The sequence below is a fragment of the Epinephelus moara genome, chromosome 10, assembly GCF_006386435.1.
Source record: "Epinephelus moara isolate mb chromosome 10, YSFRI_EMoa_1.0, whole genome shotgun sequence".
NCBI lineage: Eukaryota > Metazoa > Chordata > Actinopteri > Perciformes > Serranidae > Epinephelus > Epinephelus moara.
The window spans coordinates 8,205,439-8,224,352 of record NC_065515.1 but is presented as its reverse complement, the minus strand read 5'-3'; the positions used below and the strand labels follow the sequence as shown (position 1 = coordinate 8,224,352).

At 39.9% G+C, this 18,914-nt stretch overlaps 1 protein-coding gene across 1 annotated transcript in view; it reads left to right on the top strand.

Annotated features, from left to right (window-relative positions):
• The first annotated feature begins 485 nt into the window (after positions 1-485).
• Positions 486-18,914, top strand: part of LOC126396567 (unconventional myosin-VIIa) — a 35,660-nt gene continuing 17,231 nt past the window's right edge. The window contains exons 1-32 of the mRNA XM_050054761.1: positions 486-812; positions 2,952-2,989; positions 3,111-3,212; positions 3,308-3,460; positions 4,032-4,216; positions 6,072-6,193; positions 6,303-6,445; positions 6,534-6,647; positions 6,811-6,964; positions 7,066-7,142; positions 7,221-7,340; positions 8,568-8,707; positions 8,830-9,040; positions 9,117-9,252; positions 9,336-9,505; positions 10,089-10,229; positions 10,319-10,477; positions 11,107-11,199; positions 11,521-11,615; positions 11,713-11,797; positions 11,889-12,107; positions 13,164-13,373; positions 13,449-13,661; positions 13,756-13,923; positions 14,010-14,303; positions 14,390-14,550; positions 14,997-15,123; positions 15,222-15,341; positions 17,533-17,706; positions 17,872-18,099; positions 18,186-18,353; positions 18,446-18,563. Coding sequence (XP_049910718.1) covers positions 2,972-2,989; positions 3,111-3,212; positions 3,308-3,460; positions 4,032-4,216; positions 6,072-6,193; positions 6,303-6,445; positions 6,534-6,647; positions 6,811-6,964; positions 7,066-7,142; positions 7,221-7,340; positions 8,568-8,707; positions 8,830-9,040; positions 9,117-9,252; positions 9,336-9,505; positions 10,089-10,229; positions 10,319-10,477; positions 11,107-11,199; positions 11,521-11,615; positions 11,713-11,797; positions 11,889-12,107; positions 13,164-13,373; positions 13,449-13,661; positions 13,756-13,923; positions 14,010-14,303; positions 14,390-14,550; positions 14,997-15,123; positions 15,222-15,341; positions 17,533-17,706; positions 17,872-18,099; positions 18,186-18,353; positions 18,446-18,563 — 4,618 coding nt within the window. The 5' untranslated portion in view covers positions 486-812; positions 2,952-2,971. The remainder of the gene's footprint in view (positions 813-2,951; positions 2,990-3,110; positions 3,213-3,307; positions 3,461-4,031; positions 4,217-6,071; positions 6,194-6,302; positions 6,446-6,533; positions 6,648-6,810; positions 6,965-7,065; positions 7,143-7,220; positions 7,341-8,567; positions 8,708-8,829; positions 9,041-9,116; positions 9,253-9,335; positions 9,506-10,088; positions 10,230-10,318; positions 10,478-11,106; positions 11,200-11,520; positions 11,616-11,712; positions 11,798-11,888; positions 12,108-13,163; positions 13,374-13,448; positions 13,662-13,755; positions 13,924-14,009; positions 14,304-14,389; positions 14,551-14,996; positions 15,124-15,221; positions 15,342-17,532; positions 17,707-17,871; positions 18,100-18,185; positions 18,354-18,445; positions 18,564-18,914) is intronic.

The window sequence follows — 18,914 nt, the reverse complement described above, 5'->3', positions numbered from 1 at the left end:
CATAGTTCATCATCTTTACATATTAGGAACCTACAGTATATCACTTTAGTTTGATAGTATACACAAACAATCTAATCTGTCAGTATTGTCCCAGATCATACAGCTTGTATAGATTGTATGAGTTGTTTCTGTTTCATATTTTCACATCTCCAACATGAGCTCAGTCATTTCTCTTTATGATCTGCGGTTTACAACATAATTGCCTTGGAGCACAGCACAATGTGTCGGCAGAAATTGACCTATGACGGCTGTTTTATGGATCAGGAAAAGTGACTTCCCGGCATTTGGGTAATCTGCATTCCTCTTTTAGCGTGATTTTTGACATCAGCTGACCAGTGTCTAGTGTTTATCATTATTCAGTATTTCTAAGAAGAAAAAAAGCAAAGATTTTATTGTGTCTTGTTTTCATAATGTTAATTTTGATTGCCATATTTAACAGTAGATAGCAGTACCACTATAGCCTTGTCTCTACTTGTCAATCATTGTGAAGCCAGGTGTGGATTATTTAGTAGCCAGACTATTAATTTAAAGGGGAAGAACATCAAGGTCATATATTTATCAGCAAATTATTGTGATATATAAAAAACAAACATTCAAGATGATGGTCTGTGGTGACAGTAAGTATTTGTCTTGAGTCTGGTGATTGGTGACACTGGGTGGCTCTACCTTTGCAGGAGCAAAGTCAAAGGGCCATAAAGGGGTGTTTGCTGGGAAAACTCCCTGCTTCCTGCTTTACCGTCATTCAAGGAACAGTTCCCCCAGCAGCAGCAGCAGCAGCAGCAGCAGGGGCTTCCACCAAAGACAAATCTCAGGTAAGAGTTGACATGATACATGAAGGTGCCTTTAAATCTGTACCTTTCAGTGTGATCTCATAGTGATAGTCTACATCAAATCATTAATAGAAGTGTCTTGAAATTTAAAGTCATATTGATATCATGTTAAATGTCGATTTTTTTGAACTGTGTTCAAGGTGTCCAATCAAAATGAAAAGTCTGTTATGTTCAAGGACCCCAAAACTGTCTTGTAATTTGAAGTTGTGTTTTTTTATTGTAATTACTTCACGAACTTGTAAGGCAATTAAAAATATATGATATCCACAATATGTTGCTTCAAATACATTAAGGCATGGTCCATACTATTAAAGGCTACTGAGGGGTATCAGGTATTTGCAGCAGTGGAAGAAGGACTCAAATCCTTTAAGTAAAAATAGAAATAAAACTCTTAAAATACTTCATTACAAGTATAGTCCATAATTCAAAATGTCACTTAAGTACAGAAGTATTATCAGCAAAGTGTTCTTAAATAATGAAAGTTTAATATTATTATAGAATATTATATTGTCCTGTTTCTTAAAAATACATGTAAGAGCATTTTAATGTTGGAGTTGGTTGTTGTGGAGCTAAATTTAGATTATTGTTTTATGTAAAAGGTAACTTCAAGTGTCTCAAAATAATGGATGTAGATCACCAACTGATTTGCGGACTCCTGTTTTAAAGCCCAGAGCCATCTTAGATTTTTGGAGCGACTAAAGACCATATCTGGACGAGAGGTTGGAGCTAACTGTAATGCTAGCTGCTTTGTTATCTATGGTTAACTTTGATATGCTTTGATATGCTAATGCTAATTTTTGTTGGTTTAAAACCGTTAAACAAAATGTGCTTAACTGAAAAACTAAACAACTCTTGAGAGTGTCTTTGGTGAAGAAGACTTTTTTAGACGACCAGAATGTTACAATTTCTTAAACTGAAAACACCCTGAAAAAGCAACAGCTATGGCTTTGCCTATACTCTATGAATCTGGGGTTAGGCCATGGTAATGTTATCTAACCAATGTTGTCCCTGTAGTAGCTTCTTGTCAACGGGCAACACCCACCTGTAACTCAAAGCGGCCAAACCCTAATTATGCCTAACGTTAAGCGTTAATATCATTTACCAGGGAAGTTATATAAGAATTCACTCTCTCTAATGTGTGTATTACACACTTTCATTTCTGTTTCTAACCCATTCCACATTGTATTGCTGTAAACATTTTATTTCTGCGGTAAAGTTGGGATTTTTAACGTGCGGGTCTATGGGGATTGACCTGCTTTTGGAGTCAGCCTCAAGTGGCCATTAGAGGAACTGCAGTTTTTTGCACTTCCATGTTGTGGCCTTATTTTTCAGCCCTGGAGGTTGCTACTCGGGTAAATGTGGCAGAGTCAAATGTACAATATTTCCCTCTGAGGTGTCGTGAAGTAAAAATATAAAGTAATATAGAGTAGGAATACAAATAAAGTACAAGTATAGCCCCTTTCCCACTGCACAAAAACCTAATAACACCCATTAGCGTTTGGCTTTTGTGTGTAATGGGGAAGGTTATAATCCATATTTACACCCTGGTCAAATGACTCGGCAGTAGTCACAGGTATTTATTGGCTCCAACTCCGATTGGCAGGGATGGAAATACACCTTGGTGAATGCTCTAATTTTAGCCCCTTTACAAAATACCATATGTCTTTGCCCAAACAGGGCTTGAACGTTGTTTGAAACGTAGTCAGCACCGAGTCTGACAGAGACTAAATAGGTAAGATAAATAAAAAAAGTAACCACTGTAGCATTTGTACTGGCCGCCATGCTGCCCTTCACTATTTACTAACCTGTTTTCCAGCCTGTCCGTGACGTCGAATGTGACACACCAGTTACAAAAACAGAAAGTCATGCTTGTCTGCTGCAAAGCCCTGTACAAGACTCTGGTCTACTAGCAATGGGAAAGGAGTCTACAGCCTATTTTTAGTGGGTTTCCCCATGTTAAAAAATCTGGTATACATGCACTAATTTTATTAGAAAAGGGCGAATGTCAAAATTCTACTTAAATTAATTGCTTAAGAAAGAAAACTTGTATGTTTTAATTAAAAATTACTGTCACTGGGCTTAATCTGGATTAAGATGATATGTTTTTTATTTTCTTTACAGACTTAATCCAAGTGTCTGCGATGCTGCACTTGAGTAAGGTAAGACTGTGTAATTGCATAATATATTTAGATAAGTCATGATGCCCAGGTAGTCATCTTGAAACTGTTCTTTTTGGTCATGTTTTTTTTTTTAATTACAACTTCTGATTTCCCCACCTAGGGGGATTTTGTATGGGTGGACTCCGGTGTCGGGGTGCCAATCGGGGCGGAGGTCAAGGTGACAGACACTGGACAGCTTCAGCTGCTTGACGATGAAGGAAAGGTACAAAACCCTGCAAGAGTTAGTCTTTTTTCAGGTCCAGAAAAATGAGTACAAGTCTGTTACATAACATCCCCTCTGTCATAACCTACACACAGGTGCACAAGATCAACAAGAAGACGGAGGGCACCATCCGGCCCATGCACCCCACCTCTGTAAAGGGCGTGGATGACATGATAAGGCTCGGAGATCTCAATGAGGCAGGGCTCCTCAGGAACCTCCTGGTGCGACACAAGGAAGGCTCCATCTATGTAGGTTTCTATTCCCAGGATCCACTCTGAACCACCTAGTTTTATGATGTCTATAACCTGCTGTGGAAATGCTTACTCGCCATCGTCTTCCCTCGCTGTGAATGGCGTTTTTATCTCAGACTTTGCCCTGTAGTTTATCACAGTGCTGTTTGTCTCCATAGAGACGAATGAGCCTCTGTTGTAAGAGAGCGTCCCAGTGTTTCTGTGTCGTCAAAGCTCAGCAGTGTGTGTTTGATTATGAATCGGGTCATTTTGTTGTGTAAAAATACTACTGCTAAATGCTGGGGGGCAAAATTTACTGAGGCTCATCATCTTTTGTGTTGGACTTACTATCTTCATTATAAACCACTGCGTTTAACACAGCTTCACATTATTGGATTCCATCCATGAAATCTTTAGCTCTAATGAATAGTATTTATAACATGCATCACGAGTATCGCAGCCATAACCAAACAGGGGGGTCATCAGGGTCACTGGCTTGATGATGTGCTCACACCACAATAACTTGTTTATGCTCACACACATTCCACTGTGTGTCTGTGTGATAGTTAACATTCCCCTCTGTTTTAAGACATACACAGGCTCCATTCTGGTCGCAGTCAACCCTTACCAGCTGCTGCCCATCTACACCACCGACCATGTGCACATGTACACAGATCGACGACTGGGCGAGCAGCCGCCACACGTCTTCGCCATCGCAGACAGCTGCTTTTTCAACATGCGGCGCAGCCGAAAGAACCAATGCTGCGTCATCAGGTCTGCGTTTGTCTGAGGCTGATTCTGAGTTATTATTTAGACTGTGTCAAGTGACTGATTCGTTAATTGAAACCCTTATTTATACAGGGGAGATTCAATGAGAGTATGTGGAAGATAAAAAAATGACTTGTATGATTAAGTCATTTGTATGAATAAATAGTGTGAAAAAATATATAAATAGATACAGGAATAAATAAATAAATATGGAAATTAATTAATTAAATTAATCAAAAGAATAAATGAATGCTGAAATAAATATGGCAATGAATAAAAAAAATAATAATAAATGCAAAAGTTAGGACATCCTGCCTTAACACAGAAATGAATGAAAGTATGGAAATGCATAAATAGATGTGCAAATAAATACAATAATACATTAATGCATGAATAAATGTAATAAATACAGGAAAAAATAAATATTGAAACAAATAAATACAGATAAATGCATTAAGAAATATGATAATGCATAAATAAATGTACAAAAAAAAAATACAGGAATGCATTAACGTATAACTAAATATATTAGATACAGGAAAGAATAAATGCTGAAATAAATTAATAAATAAAGACAAATAAATAAATGCTAAAATAGTGTTAAAATAAATGTGGAAAAAAATAGATAAAGTTGATAATTAAAAAAAAAAAAATTTGAAATTGAATTAAATAAATGTATGTGTCAGTATGTTAATAAGGTAGGAACTCCTAACCTCTGCATTTATTTAGGCATTATTTATTTCCAATCCATCGATTTTTTAAATTTTGTACCTATTAATTGTTGTATTTACTTATTTACATCCTTAGTAAACTGAATGTCTGTGTTTTGGACAAAACTAGACATTTTGAAATGTCAGCTTGGGTATTAGCTGACTTTGTATGGATCAAACATTTAATTGATTATTAGCAAAAATAATTGACAAATTACCAAATAATTGAAATACTCATTATAGCTCTACAGCCTTGTCACGGGTTACCATTAAAAAGATACAGAAGACAAATGAATGATACCAAGGAAAAAATATAATTTAAAACATTCAGAAAAACCTGGAGGTGCTGTTTTAATAATGATGACAAACTGAGAAACTACAAGTCCTTGAGTTTTATAAAAACTTCAAAGATACGGAAAGCTGATTTTTCAAGGGCACTGTGTGAATGTGGGGTTTACAGTATTCTACTTTTTCAGAGGGTTAGATAAATGTGTAGGTAGCTTTTGACTTAATAGTTCATGAATGATGAGGAGGCAGTGAATAATGAAATGACTGAATGAAATGATAATGAAACAAATGGTGCTGTGATGTGGGTCGTTTAGGGACCTCGGGAAAAACGGTGATGTGCACAGAAACTACATCACCATTATCCACAGTAAGAGGAAATATAGACTGAACTAGATGTTTACAGCTGTTTTTAGAGAAGATTTTCGTGTCTATTCAAGAAGCCAAGTTTGAGTTTAAGCTTCTTTATCATTTTGAGAATATGAAACCTAATAGCTAGTTTACTCTCTCTCAAGAAACTCTTCTTCTTTTCATATTTAAAACAATTTTGTGTGTGCATAAGTGGGCATTCATGCTCAATTGTTTCTGTAATCTGCATAGAAATAGAATCAACAGTTATTAACATACGGCTTAGGTTATTATTATAGATTGTGCAGAAAAAAACAGGACCTAAAATTGATCCTTGTGGAACCCCTTTTTTAATATTGAGAAGTTTTAAACCACATTTCCACAGGTTTAAAGCAGAGGTTTAGGTGAGAAACAGTCAAAAACATTTGTAAGGCAGAAAAGAATTTAAATAATGAATAATAAAGGAAGAATGTATTTTTCCATGCCACACAACTGACATTGTTAAATCTTTCCATCAGTGGAGAGTCAGGAGCAGGGAAAACTGAGAGCACCAAGCTCATGCTGCAGTTCCTGGCTGCAGTGAGCGGCCAGCACTCGTGGATCGAGCAGCAGATTCTTGAAGCAAACCCCATCTTGGAGGGTATGAGCCAAACACTGACATCAAGTTATAGGATAGTCTTCATAATCAGCTGAATTCCCCTCTTTTTTAACTTAATCCACTTTGGTATGCATTGCTGTTTTCTTCTCAGCTTTTGGTAATGCCAAAACCGTTCGTAATGATAACTCCAGTCGTTTCGGGAAGTACATTGACATCAACTTCACCAAGGGCGGGGCCATCGAAGGGGCCCGCATTGAGCAGTACCTGCTGGAGAAGTCCCGAGTTTGTCGCCAGGTGGGTGGACTGGTTAGCCGACAGAGCAGTAACATGATGTACAAGTCAAATTTTCTTGTGGTAAAAGAACGTGTGCTTTCATGTGCAGGCGCCTGAGGAAAGAAACTACCACATCTTTTACTACATGCTGATGGGGATGCCCGCTGAGCAGAAGAAGATTCTTTCCCTTGGGACTGCTGCTGAGTACAACTATCTGACCATGGTACTGAAATAACTTGGTGAAATGTTAATAAAATGCTGTCATTACGGATACTCCATCATCTTTAGATAGATGGTATAGATGTTGGGATGGCTGGGGCTCAGACGTAGAGCAGGTCGTCCACTAATTGGAAGATAAGTAGTTCACATTTAAATTTAATCGCCAGGGTAACTGCACCAGCTGTGAAGGACGTGATGATGTGAAGGAATACGCCCACTTCCGCTCCGCTCTGAAGATCCTCATGTTCACAGAGAATGACTCCTGGGAAATCTCCAAACTGCTCGCTGCTATCCTTCACCTCGGGAATGTGGACTTTGAAGGTAAGGAGGACAGCACTGTACAATTACACTCATGTACTTTAGATATATATAAATAACTGCATCTTTTGAGCCATTAAAGTTTATTTTCTTGCATATTTCAGGCACCATAGTAAATAACCTGGAGGGCTGTGACATCCTCGCATCATCTCATTTCAACATGGCCAGCCAACTCTTGGAGGTATGTGTGCTTTTCTCTAAAAAAGCAAATAAAAGAAGCTGAGATGACTTGGTCTGACTGTTTGTCCCATCACCTCAGGTGGATCTCAAAGCACTGGAGAGGAGTCTGACTCAGCGTTCCTTTATGACAGCCAGAGAGAGCGTTACCAAACCTCTGACCTCTGTCCAGGCTGTGGACGGCAGGGACGCCTTCGTCAAGGTAACAGCAGTCTTGAGGTGGTTTCATAAGGGGAAAATGTAGTTGATGTAGCTGATGTTAATTTATACTAAACCTATCAATGGATGGACGAAAAAACTAATCAGGCAAGAAAGTGAAACCTGATGTACTGTGGATGTTTTAGGACTTTTCAAACTCTAGATAAAGCATGATAACCTCTTGAGGACGACTGGTCTAGCTGTTCTGTTCTCAAATTTGTGATGTCATAGGATATAAAGTCTGGAGCTGCTCCACAGAAAATGAATGGTGAAAGACGTTATAGATCAAACTGAGAGCAGCCAGGGGAACGTTCTGAATGTATGGGTACATTGTCTTCGTGATAACTGAGAATGCTACAACAGGATGAAGCTCATTTAAACCAAACATTCTGTGGGTCCACAAAATCAGACTCCCATTTATCGTCCATGAAGCAACTCCAGGCTTTATACCCAATGACATCACAAGGTTGAGACTCACTTCTCTAGTTTCTGGCTTTGAAAGAGAGTAGCTCATGTTCACACATATTAATTGAACTTTTTGGGCCATGGAAAAAACATAATGGAATTGTTGATTCAGGTGGTGTTTTCAATGGATATCAATGTTCGAAGTATACTCATATGTTGACTTAACATTTATTTTTGTTAACATGCTAACATTTAGCATGTAAGGAAACATGCTAATGTAAGTATGTTGGTATAATACTAGTTTATATAGGCCAAGGAAACTAAAAAGAAGGTATGCTCATAACAACAGTTCTATTGGAGTCAATGGGACAGACACTGCAAATCACTCTTTAATCCATCATATCTTTGTTGTTCCAACTTTGATTGAATTATGGCTCATCCCAGCCCCTGCTGGACAGAGCCATGATCTGGCAGTAGATGAAAGGTATTTCGGATTTATCTTTGAGGCAACCATTCTTTAATATGCTCCCCTTTATTGACTCCAAGGTTGGCAACCTCTTTTAACGGGAGACCAGGCCAAGACAGCAGCTTAACCCCTGACAACATCAAAACACAAGATCTGGCAACAAATAAATCATCCCTGATTGAAGCTAAAATAAGAAAACTAAAACTAGGCTAAGACCAGATGCAGATAACAATGCAGTCATTTATCATAGCATTGATGTAATACCTTCAGTGTCTGTGTCAAAACCTCTGACATTCAGGTCTTTAGTGTTGTGTAATGCTGTGCATAATCAGTAAGCTGTCCTCTGTGTCATTTGTCCAGGCTATTTATGGAAGACTTTTCCTTTGGGTTGTGGACAAAATCAACACTGCCGTCTACAAGCCAGCTGAGGACTCCAAAGATGTCCGGCAGTCGATTGGCTTGCTCGACATCTTTGGCTTTGAGAACTTCAACAAGAACAGGTTTGCGTTTATAACCGCTCTCATTACATTAGAGCTGTAATGATGATTTTGTTAGAAACATAGAACACATTGTAACGTTGACTAAAATCCATCTTTCTGTTGCATTTGTTGACCTGTTGCAGCTTTGAGCAACTGTGCATCAACTATGCCAACGAGCAGTTGCAGCAGTTCTTCGTCAGACATGTTTTCAAGCTGGAGCAGGAGGAGTACGCCCGTGAAAACATTGTTTGGAAGCACATTGAGTACAAAGACAACCAGGGCACCTTGGACGTATTGGCCATCAAACCTCTGAATATGCTGGCGCTTATTGATGAGGAGAGCAACTTCCCCAAGGTTTGTATCCTACTTGTACCTTGTGAAAGTATAATGGAACAAAAAAAGGAGGTTTTAACTCTCTTCTGTTGTTCAGGGCACAGACACCACCCTGCTCCAAAAAATGAATCAGGTCCATGGCAAAGGGGACATCTATATTCCCCCCAAGAACAACTACGAGACGCAGTTTGGAATCAAGCATTTTGCTGGAGAGGTCTACTATGATTCAAAAGGTACTTCTAAAGCTTTCAAAATCAACAACCCATTCTTGTGCAAATCCTGAGTGATGTTCTCACTGTGTCTGTCTCGTTTTGAGGTTTCCTCGAGAAAAACCGTGACGCCCTCAGCTCAGATCTGATTCAGCTGGTGGAGACCTCCACCAATAAACTCCTCAAGAAGGCGTTTCATGATGTGCTGTCCTCCAATACGATCAAGAGCATCGCCAACCCCAGGATGATCATCACTACCGCCAGCAACAGCCTCAGGGTCAGTGCAGCCTTTAGCTTCGGCATGAGACAGATTAAAGAACAATATATAAGATTAAGGGGGATATATTGGCATCTAGTGACGAGGACTGCAGATAGCAACCAGCCGAAGCTTCTCCTGTGAGAAATCCTCAACTGTTCATTGTTCAGGAGGATTTCAATGACAGATGAATTATCCTCCTCTCCAAAACACACAGACCCGCTGATTTAAACCGGTAAAAACACTGAATAAAGAAGTTTCACGTTAAAATAATCTGTGTTTCCAGCAATGGTTGGTACATTGCAGATGGGCACCTACTAATGTGTGCTCACCTTATTTCTGGTCCAGATGTTCAGGAAGTTATTACCGGGAGCCTAATTATCCACAGAGGTCTCCTCCTCTCCAGAACAAACAGACCAAGTGATTTAAATTGGTAAAAACTAAGAAAAAAAGCTGTTTTGTATTCAAAAATCAGGGTTTATTATTAATTATTAGTATTATATAATATTGCATTTCTGCCATTATATCCCCCTAAATCTTACTGGACCTTTAGAATAACATTATTGTATGTTACGACTATGTGACATTGGTTTGTGTCTCACAGCAAGCGAATGATAACAAGAAGCGCGTGCCAACTCTGACCGGCCAGTTCCGCCAGTCTCTGGATTCTCTGATGAAAACACTGACTGTGTGCCAGCCCTACTTCATACGCTGCATTAAACCCAATGACTTCAAGAAGCCCATGGTGAGGAGAGAAGCTGCGTTCGCTAAGCCAAAAATAAAACTTACTTTCATCTGTACCAAAAATGAATGAAACAATTTGGTGTGCCTCAGCTGTTTGACAGAGACCTGTGCATGCGTCAGCTCCGCTACTCCGGTATGATGGAGACCATCAGGATCCGCAAAGCTGGATATCCTGTGCGCTACACATTCGAGGAGTTTCTGAATCGCTACCGCGTCCTCCTGAAAACGTCCATCTGTGATCCCAAAATAGTAAGTTGGAGGTTTTAGCGTGGTCATTCTGATGATGACATTGTCACACCTTTTCTCATTTTCTCTTGCTGTGTTTATTATGGAGGATGAAAAATAACATCAGTATCAAGAGATGAATAAAAGAAGTGTATAAATACATAACTACTGAAATAAATAAATTAATTAAATGAATAAATAAGTGCATAAGTAAGGAAACAAATGCAGAGGTGAGGTCCTCCTTCCTCATTAATTAATAGATGTATGCTGTACAAAAATAGTAAAAAATAAAGTAAATTTAGGATATTAATTTATTCATGTCCTGTATAGTTAACTTTTATTTAATTTTTTATGATTTGTGTATTGTCTATTTATTTATTTCAGCATTTATTTATCATTTTATTTATTTATTTCCACATGTATTTCTTTATTTATTCCTGTATTTTTTATTTATATATTTGTTTCCATGTTTAATGTTTTTCCTTTATTTATTTATTTATTTATATTCCCGATTTATTTTTTATTCCTGTATCTATCTATTTATTTATTTATTTAGTTAGTTAGTTAGTTATACATTTATTTATTTATAGATTTATTATTTATTGATACTTAAGTCATACTTTGATTTTATGACGATTATTTTGCTCTGACAGGAAAGTAAAGAGAAATGCTGTGAAAGCATCTGTGAGTCTCTGCTCACCGGAGAGGGCGACTGGAAGACTGGCAAGACGAAGATCTTCCTCAAGGTGCCGCCTTACATTTGATGTACAGTCTGTTGTTAGGGCCGGATATGTGTGAAGGCATACAATGGACAAACTAATTTAAATGTTATCAGCAACTGAATACTTAACTGTGAAATTCAACCACTGCTGAAGCACGCTAAAATTCCAGTGCCACTGAATTTGTACTATTTAAATAATTTACTTTGAAAATCATTTATCTAAAATTGTGCTTGGTACATTTTTCTTCTTTTTTTCAGCAAGTTTATGTTTATGTTATTTAGAAAGGGACAGTGCACATTAATGAACATGATCACTTAAGTCATTTAATCTACGGTTTCCTCACAGGACTTCCATGACACCATGCTCGAACTGGAGCGAATGAAAGAACTAAACAAGAAGGCACTTATGATCCAGAAAGTCCTGAGAGGCTACAAATACAGGTATGAGACCAAAGCTGTAAAATGAACTGCTTGGCTTTTTATTTATTATATTTTTGCTTGTGTGACTTCATGTCTGTGTGATTCTTGCCCTCTGAAGGAGACACTACCTGAGGCAAAGGGCAGCCGCTCTTGTCATTCAGAAACACTGGAGAGGACACAAAGGCAGAAAGCTGTACAAAGTGGTGAGTCACTGTTCAACATATCAGGATTCATCAAAGTGAAAATACAGGCCTGATGTGCAATAAACCCCCTTTAACTGTGTTCTCGTTGTAGGTCCAGCTTGGCTTTGCGAGGCTGCAGGCGCAGGTTCGATCTCGCCAGCTTCACGTCCAGTATAAGAGGAAGCGGGAGGCAGCCATCGTGCTGCAGGCCCAAACCAGAGGGTACCTGGCCAAGAAGGAATGGAAGCGCAAGAGAGATGCTGTGATCCTCCTGCAGGCGCATACCAGGGGTGTGCTAGCACGAAAGAGGGTCAAAAAGATTAAGACAGATGTAAGTTCAACTTAGAGGACTACGAAGAGCCTTCTCTGGGTGACAGTTGCGTAAGAAGGTTAAAGTCCCTGCTGGTTTTATCTCGGACAGTCGACGTTGCCAACCTTATTTGTGTGACGTGTATAGATGAATTCAAGAACCCTTTCATCAACACTGCCCATCATGTTCCAGATGTCCATTACTTTCAACTCTATCTATTTTGGGGTATTTTAGCTCGCAAGTTCACCTGTTTACCTATTAATTTTAGGTCATTATTTCAACTGTCATCAATTACTGTTAACTATTACATGTTTATCCTATCATGCCGAACTGTCTAAACCATTTATACACTAATTTTAGCTAATTATTTAAACCTGCTCATCCATTAATGTCAACCATTTTTCCGTTACTTTTAGCTAACTGTGCAACCATTTACTTTAGCTCGCTATTTCATCTGTTTATCTGTGAATTTTAGGTCATTATTCAAGCTGTCATTCATTGCTGTTAACTACATATTTATCCATTACTTTAAGCTTTTTACTTTTAGCTAATTATTGTGACTTCCCTGCTAGCTTGCTAACAAATGCACTGTGATGTGTACTGTGAAGTTAGCTATAGGAGGCTAACTGGTTATTGTGATGACAAATGCACAAAATTCCCATATGACAATTTGAAGATATAGCTGCAAGCACTGATGCTGGGTTTTAAGCCAGCATGGACCATTTAAAGTTGAAAACTCTGAAGGATCTCGTCCTACGACAATTTTCGACACCTGTATCAAAGATAACTAACAGGGTTTATGACAATTGGACAGATGGTAATTAATTTATCACCACATCTGGTCTGGACCACGCTCCTCATTTTGGAGTCATTCCTCAGTAGCTTAATTTGCACACAACTTCTAATCGTTGGTGTAAATTCCACGTCTACAAAGTACCATCTCATAAAAACGTGGGTATATTTAAAAATCAAATCATAATTTCTACTTTTCGTATTATTTGAGCTTAATTAGGAGGCAAAAGACACTTTGCAGACAATTCTCTGTTCCTGATTTTCTTTTGTGTCGTGTTCTGTCAGATGTACCTCTCTGCTAAAGAGAAAGAGGAAGAGCAGCGTGCCATTTTGGAGAGACAGAAACGCTTGGAGGAAGTGCTGAGGCGGAAGAAAGAGATGGAGGCCAAAGCTCAGATGGAGTCCATCACAGAAGACGAGATGGTGGACAGCATCTTTGACTTCCTGCCCGTTGTGGTTGGAGGGCGGGAGGGGCAAGCACCTGTGGGATTCGAGGTTCGGTAACTGGAAGCTGTGCACATTTTGTGTCCCTTTTAGAGTCCGTCTGTACACGTCTGTATCTGTTTTCAGAAACTTGAGGAGAGAAAGACAGTCATCGAGGAGATAGACATCGACGATATCCCGATGGAGGATGATCTTCCCAAAGAAGACTACGATGACCTGGATGAGTACTCCTTCTCCAAGTTTGCCTCCATGTACTTCCAGGGTGCGGCCACCCACACCCACATCCGTCAGAGGCTTCGGCAGCCGCTGCTGTACCACGAAGATGAAGGAGACGTCCTGGTGCTTCTCTTAGACCACTTTAATTCATCATTTCAGTTCTTATGTGAGGAATATATCTGTTTGTTTCATTAACTTACCTTTCTGTGATCACCAGGCTTCACTGACAGTGTGGTGGATCATCCTGAGGTTCATGGGAGACCTCCCCGAGCCAAAGAACCAGCAGGTTCGGGCTAAGGGAACCCCCACACAGGAACGCTTTATGCCACAGGAGCTGATCTCCAGAAAGGACAGACGTCTCAGCCACATGGTTGGCCTGGATCAGGTAAATATCCTTACAAAGCTAGGACTTTTGTTGTTGATTAACATTAGTTTGTCATAGATTTTAAAATATAATTTCTGGCTTTTTAGAGGGTGCTGAGGAGTAAAAAAGAAAGGAAGCCTTCCACAATACCTGAGGAGCCAACACAAAACAAAAGGGGCTCCATTTTCACAGACCTCCTGACAAGAAACAGGAAGGCTTCTGCCGTGCCCACTGAGACAAACCCGAAGGTTTACACTGTGCCAGAAGGGGCCCCGCAAGGCAGAAAGGGATCCATGTTCACTGACCTACTGTCCAGAAACAGAAAAGCATCGACCATTCAAGAAAACGGAATTCCAAGATCCGCTTCAAACTTCAGGAAACCCTCCATCATCATGGAGGAGGTAAACACAAATATTTGTTGCTGTGAACTTCTCATTCTCAACAATTTTTTAATGTATTGAAGGAAATGCCATGTGTTTTGTTACAGTCCATGGATCTGACTGAAGTGTCCAAGCCTCCCACCCTGCAGACTGTGAAGGAGGACACTGAAGTCATGATCGGAGAAGGACCCACCCTGGAGCGGCCGCTGACGTCTCTCGAAAAACTCCACATTATTGTGGGATATGCCATTGTCAGACGTGACCTCAGGTAACAGAAGCTCCATTTCAATATCACACTTTCACACCTGCCCTGTTTGGTTTGGTTCAATCGAACTCAAATTGGTTTGCCCCCTAAGTGCGGTTCGTTTGGGCAGGTGTGAACACAGCAGTCACACTCAGGTGCGCACCAAAACAACCGGACTGAGACCTTCTTGAAGAGGTGGTCACGGTACGGTTACAGATGAACTCTGGTGCGGTTCGTTTGTGGTGAGAAGGTGTTCCGACCTCGATCTGAACCAACTGCAGTCACATGCCACATTGTTTGGGTTAAACATGAGCATGTTACAGTTATTTTCTGAGCCTAAAAATATCGTGATACAATTTGCAGGACATATCGCCCAGCCCTCGTATCTACCTCATACAACCCTATTTTAAAAACTCATAACTATCCTTTAAATTCTCTACTAATGCAGTATTTATGTGTTGTTTGTCCAGGGATGAGATTTACTGTCAGATCTGCAAGCAGCTTCAGGATAACAACAATCGAAACAGCTACTTCCGTGGCTGGATCCTGCTGTCCCTCTGTCTGGGCGTCTTCCCTCCCAGTGATCGCTTCATCAGGGTAAGTACAAACACTTGTGTTGGCTGCTCCACTCTGATTACCAGTGTGCCGCATGCTGTGATGTTTTGCTCATCTCCTCCTCTCTCTTGTCTCGGCAGTACCTTCAAAGTTTCATCCGTTTCGCTCCAGGAGGCTACGCTGCCTACTGTGCTGACAGGCTGCGGCGCACAGTGACAAATGGAGTGCGAGGGGAGCCTCCAGCCTGGCTAGAGCTGCAGGTACTGAGATGAATTAGATAGATAGATACTTTATTGTCCCCGAAGGGAAATTTGTCTTGGACTCCATGAGCTGAGACAAGCTGCCGCCATTGTTAAGATTACAGAAAGGAGAAGACAGGTAAAGTTGCACATTTGCACAACAAATACATAAATAAACAAAGTTGCACGTATGCACAACAATAAATAAATACAATACTACCTATACTGCTCATTCACACAGCAATAAATACCCATATTACACATTCCCACATGTTCTCAAACAAATACAGTAAGGGGATAGACCACAGCAACAACATATATTGCACATCTCAAACTGTTACCTTATTTAATATTCTAATAGAGGTAGGGACAAATGAATATTTAAATCTGTATCATTTGCCAGATGGTAACAGTACATATTCTGAGTTGAGGATGTGAGCGGGATCGGATCAGAATTAATGGTTTCATGTGCATTGTCCCTGTAGAATTTGATAAACAGATAGTTAAAAGGTGATTATTGCATTCTACAATTGTAAAAATGTGTAGCCGAAACATGGAATTAAAAATGTCTTAATGTTTCATCAACCAAAATGTGTGTCGTACATCTACGACCTGGTACCTTTACTCTAGATTTAGCCAAACTTCAGTAGTGGTTGCTGCCTCTAGCTATTGGATTACAATTACAAAAAAAAGAAAAGTCTTTAAGGAAAATAGAGGATTTAATAATGTGTGGACAGATTCATTTGCTTTTTCTGACCAACGCTGTAAAGTTAAAGTACTAAATAATTATAAATAGCCCACTGCAGAGTGGCCACCTTGAAGTAAATCATGTTAATGAATGCTCATTTAGACCTGTTCATAATGTTGATGGACTAATTTACACAATTACACAATTACAATTTAATTTTTATAGGCTGTTACCTTTATTCAAATATGTTTTGTGGCTTCTGTTGACCTAAATTATATATATATATATATATATATACATATATGTATATATATATATATATATATACATATATGTATATATTTATTTATTTATTTTTTCTTTTTAAGATATTTTTTGGGGCATTTTTAGCCTTTCATGGACAGGACAGACAAGTGTGAAGGGAGGAGAGAGAGAGGGAATGACATGCAGCAAAGGGCCACAGGCTGGAGTCGAACCCGAGCCACTGCGGCAACAGCCTTGTACATGGGGCGCCTGCTCTATCCACTAAGCCACAGACGCCCCGACCTAAATTATATTTTGGTGGCAGATAAAGGGACAGTTCACCCCAAAATCCTCTTATCTGTAGTGCTATTCATCAATCGAGATTTTTTTGGTGTGAGTTGAAGAGTGTTGGAGATATCAGCCGTAGAGATGTCTGCCCTCTCTCCAGTATAATGGAACAAGATGACACTCAGCTTGTGTTGCTCAATGCTCCAAAAAATACATTTGAAAAACTCAGCAGCAATGTCTCTTTCCAGAAATCATGACCCAGTGCTCAAGATAATCCACAGACCTTGTTCTGAGTAGTTGTTTTTGCAGATACAAAGAATAATGTGGGCTAACAGCAGTTAAACAGCACGACTTAAGACCTTCTTTCCTCGTGACCCTTTTTAAAACAGTGTGCACCCTATGAAGTTTTCTTAAACTATTTTACATTGTGAAAAAGGGATGTGTATCAAAGGTGGCAGTGACTGTCGTAGATGTGGGATCCAGTTTGACCATTACTTCGTAAATCTGTTCTTTTGTAGGCAAAGTGAGAAGGTCTTTTTTCCATTATGTGTATTTCATGAACTATATTGTGCCATTTTTCTACTGCAGGGGGGTCAGAGAGCAGCCAATGTCTCGTGATGGTTTTCTTATCAGCCGATTTGAAAACACTGAATAAGTATTTGTTAAAATGTCCAGGTTGAAAGTCAGCTTTTCCTAAAATAAAAGTATTAAATAGGGAATGTTTTTAGCAGTTATATGTGTGAACGATTTTCTGTCTGCACCCACCAACTATGTCACTGCGCAGAAGGAAGCATGCATCTACTGCTAGCTCACCTAGCACCACTGAGCTAGCTAACGTTACAGCTCAGCAGAGGAGAATGCCATTAATGTTAACATCTCACACTGTCATGTGCACGAGCCTTTCGTCCATGTGTAGATTCACGCTTTCCTCTGTGCTTCTGCCTCAGAGGAAAAATATGTATCTCTGATTCTTCTTCTTCTGTACTGTGACAGGCTACCAAGACAAAAAAGCCCATGATTGTGTCGGTGAAGCTGATGGACGGACGCTCCATTAACCTGCCTGTCGACTCTGCATCGACCTCCAAAGAGATCTGCCAACTCGTCTCGAACAAAATCAAACTCAAAGACACTTTTGGCTTCTCTGTCTACGTCGCCTTGTACGAAAAGGTACGCGGTTACATCCGCTCTTTGTACATGTATGTTCCTGTAGTACAGAAGGTGATCAATCATTATATATGTGTGTGTATAATTTTTTCTACACGAATGTATTCCCAAAAAATGTTTTTAGAATATCTAGATATCCATAACTTCACATGTTGACATGTCCTGAAGGTGTGGGCTCTGGGGAGCGGCCGGGAGCACGTGATGGACGCCATATCCCAGTGCGAGCAGGAGGTAAAGAGGAGAGGAGGGCAGGAACAACATGCTCCTTGGCGTCTCTTCTTCCGCAAGGAGGTCTTCACCCCCTGGCACGACTGCAATGAGGACAAGATCAGCACAGACCTCATCTACAGACAGATCATCCACGGTCTGAAGTTTGGAGAGTACCAGAGTGAGAAGGTGGGCTCATATTTGGCTCATATTTGTCCTGTCATATTCGCAGATATAAATGTGACATTTTATTCCCCCACACCTCACGTGTACAGGAGGATGATCTTGTTCAGCTGGCTGCAAAACATTTATACATCCAGCACGGCCCAGACTGCAGTCCAGAAAATGTGAAGGAAGCCGTTCAGGAGTGCATCAACAGCTCTCTGTTGGAGGTGAAATCAGAGGCTAAATGGGTGCAGATGGTCAGCACTGATCACGCTGAGGTCAGTCACAGCACGTACCAGAAGGTGCAGCGTAAACAGAACTGGGCAGAGTAAATTTAAAGTTTCTGTCTGTTTTCCTCAAACCACACCAGGGTTCGTTTCTGAGTTCAAAACAGAAGGCAGATTCAGTGAGGGCAGAGATGGTCGACTACGCCCGAGAGAAGTGGCCCATGTTCTTCTCGAGGTTCTTTGAAGTTGTCAAAATGTCAGGTAGGCATCTGTCGGCATAGACTGGCTTGCCTCTATGTTCGACAAATCAAGATAATTACATGAAATTTAAATTCATTAAGCAACTCTTATTACAATGTCATGATAATATGTATGCTTTTTATGTGATCTTACTATATAATGATGAAAACTCTGTGTGTCTTTTCCACGTTTTCTCCTCACTGACTTGGTCAATCCATGTGAAATTTGGCACAGTGGTAGAGGGTCATGGGAGGATGCGAATGAAGCAATATTACATCAATTGGCCAAAGGGGGGCGCTATAGCAACTGATTGAAATTGCAAACTTTGAATGGGCATATCTCATGCCCCGTATGTCGTAGAGACATGAAACT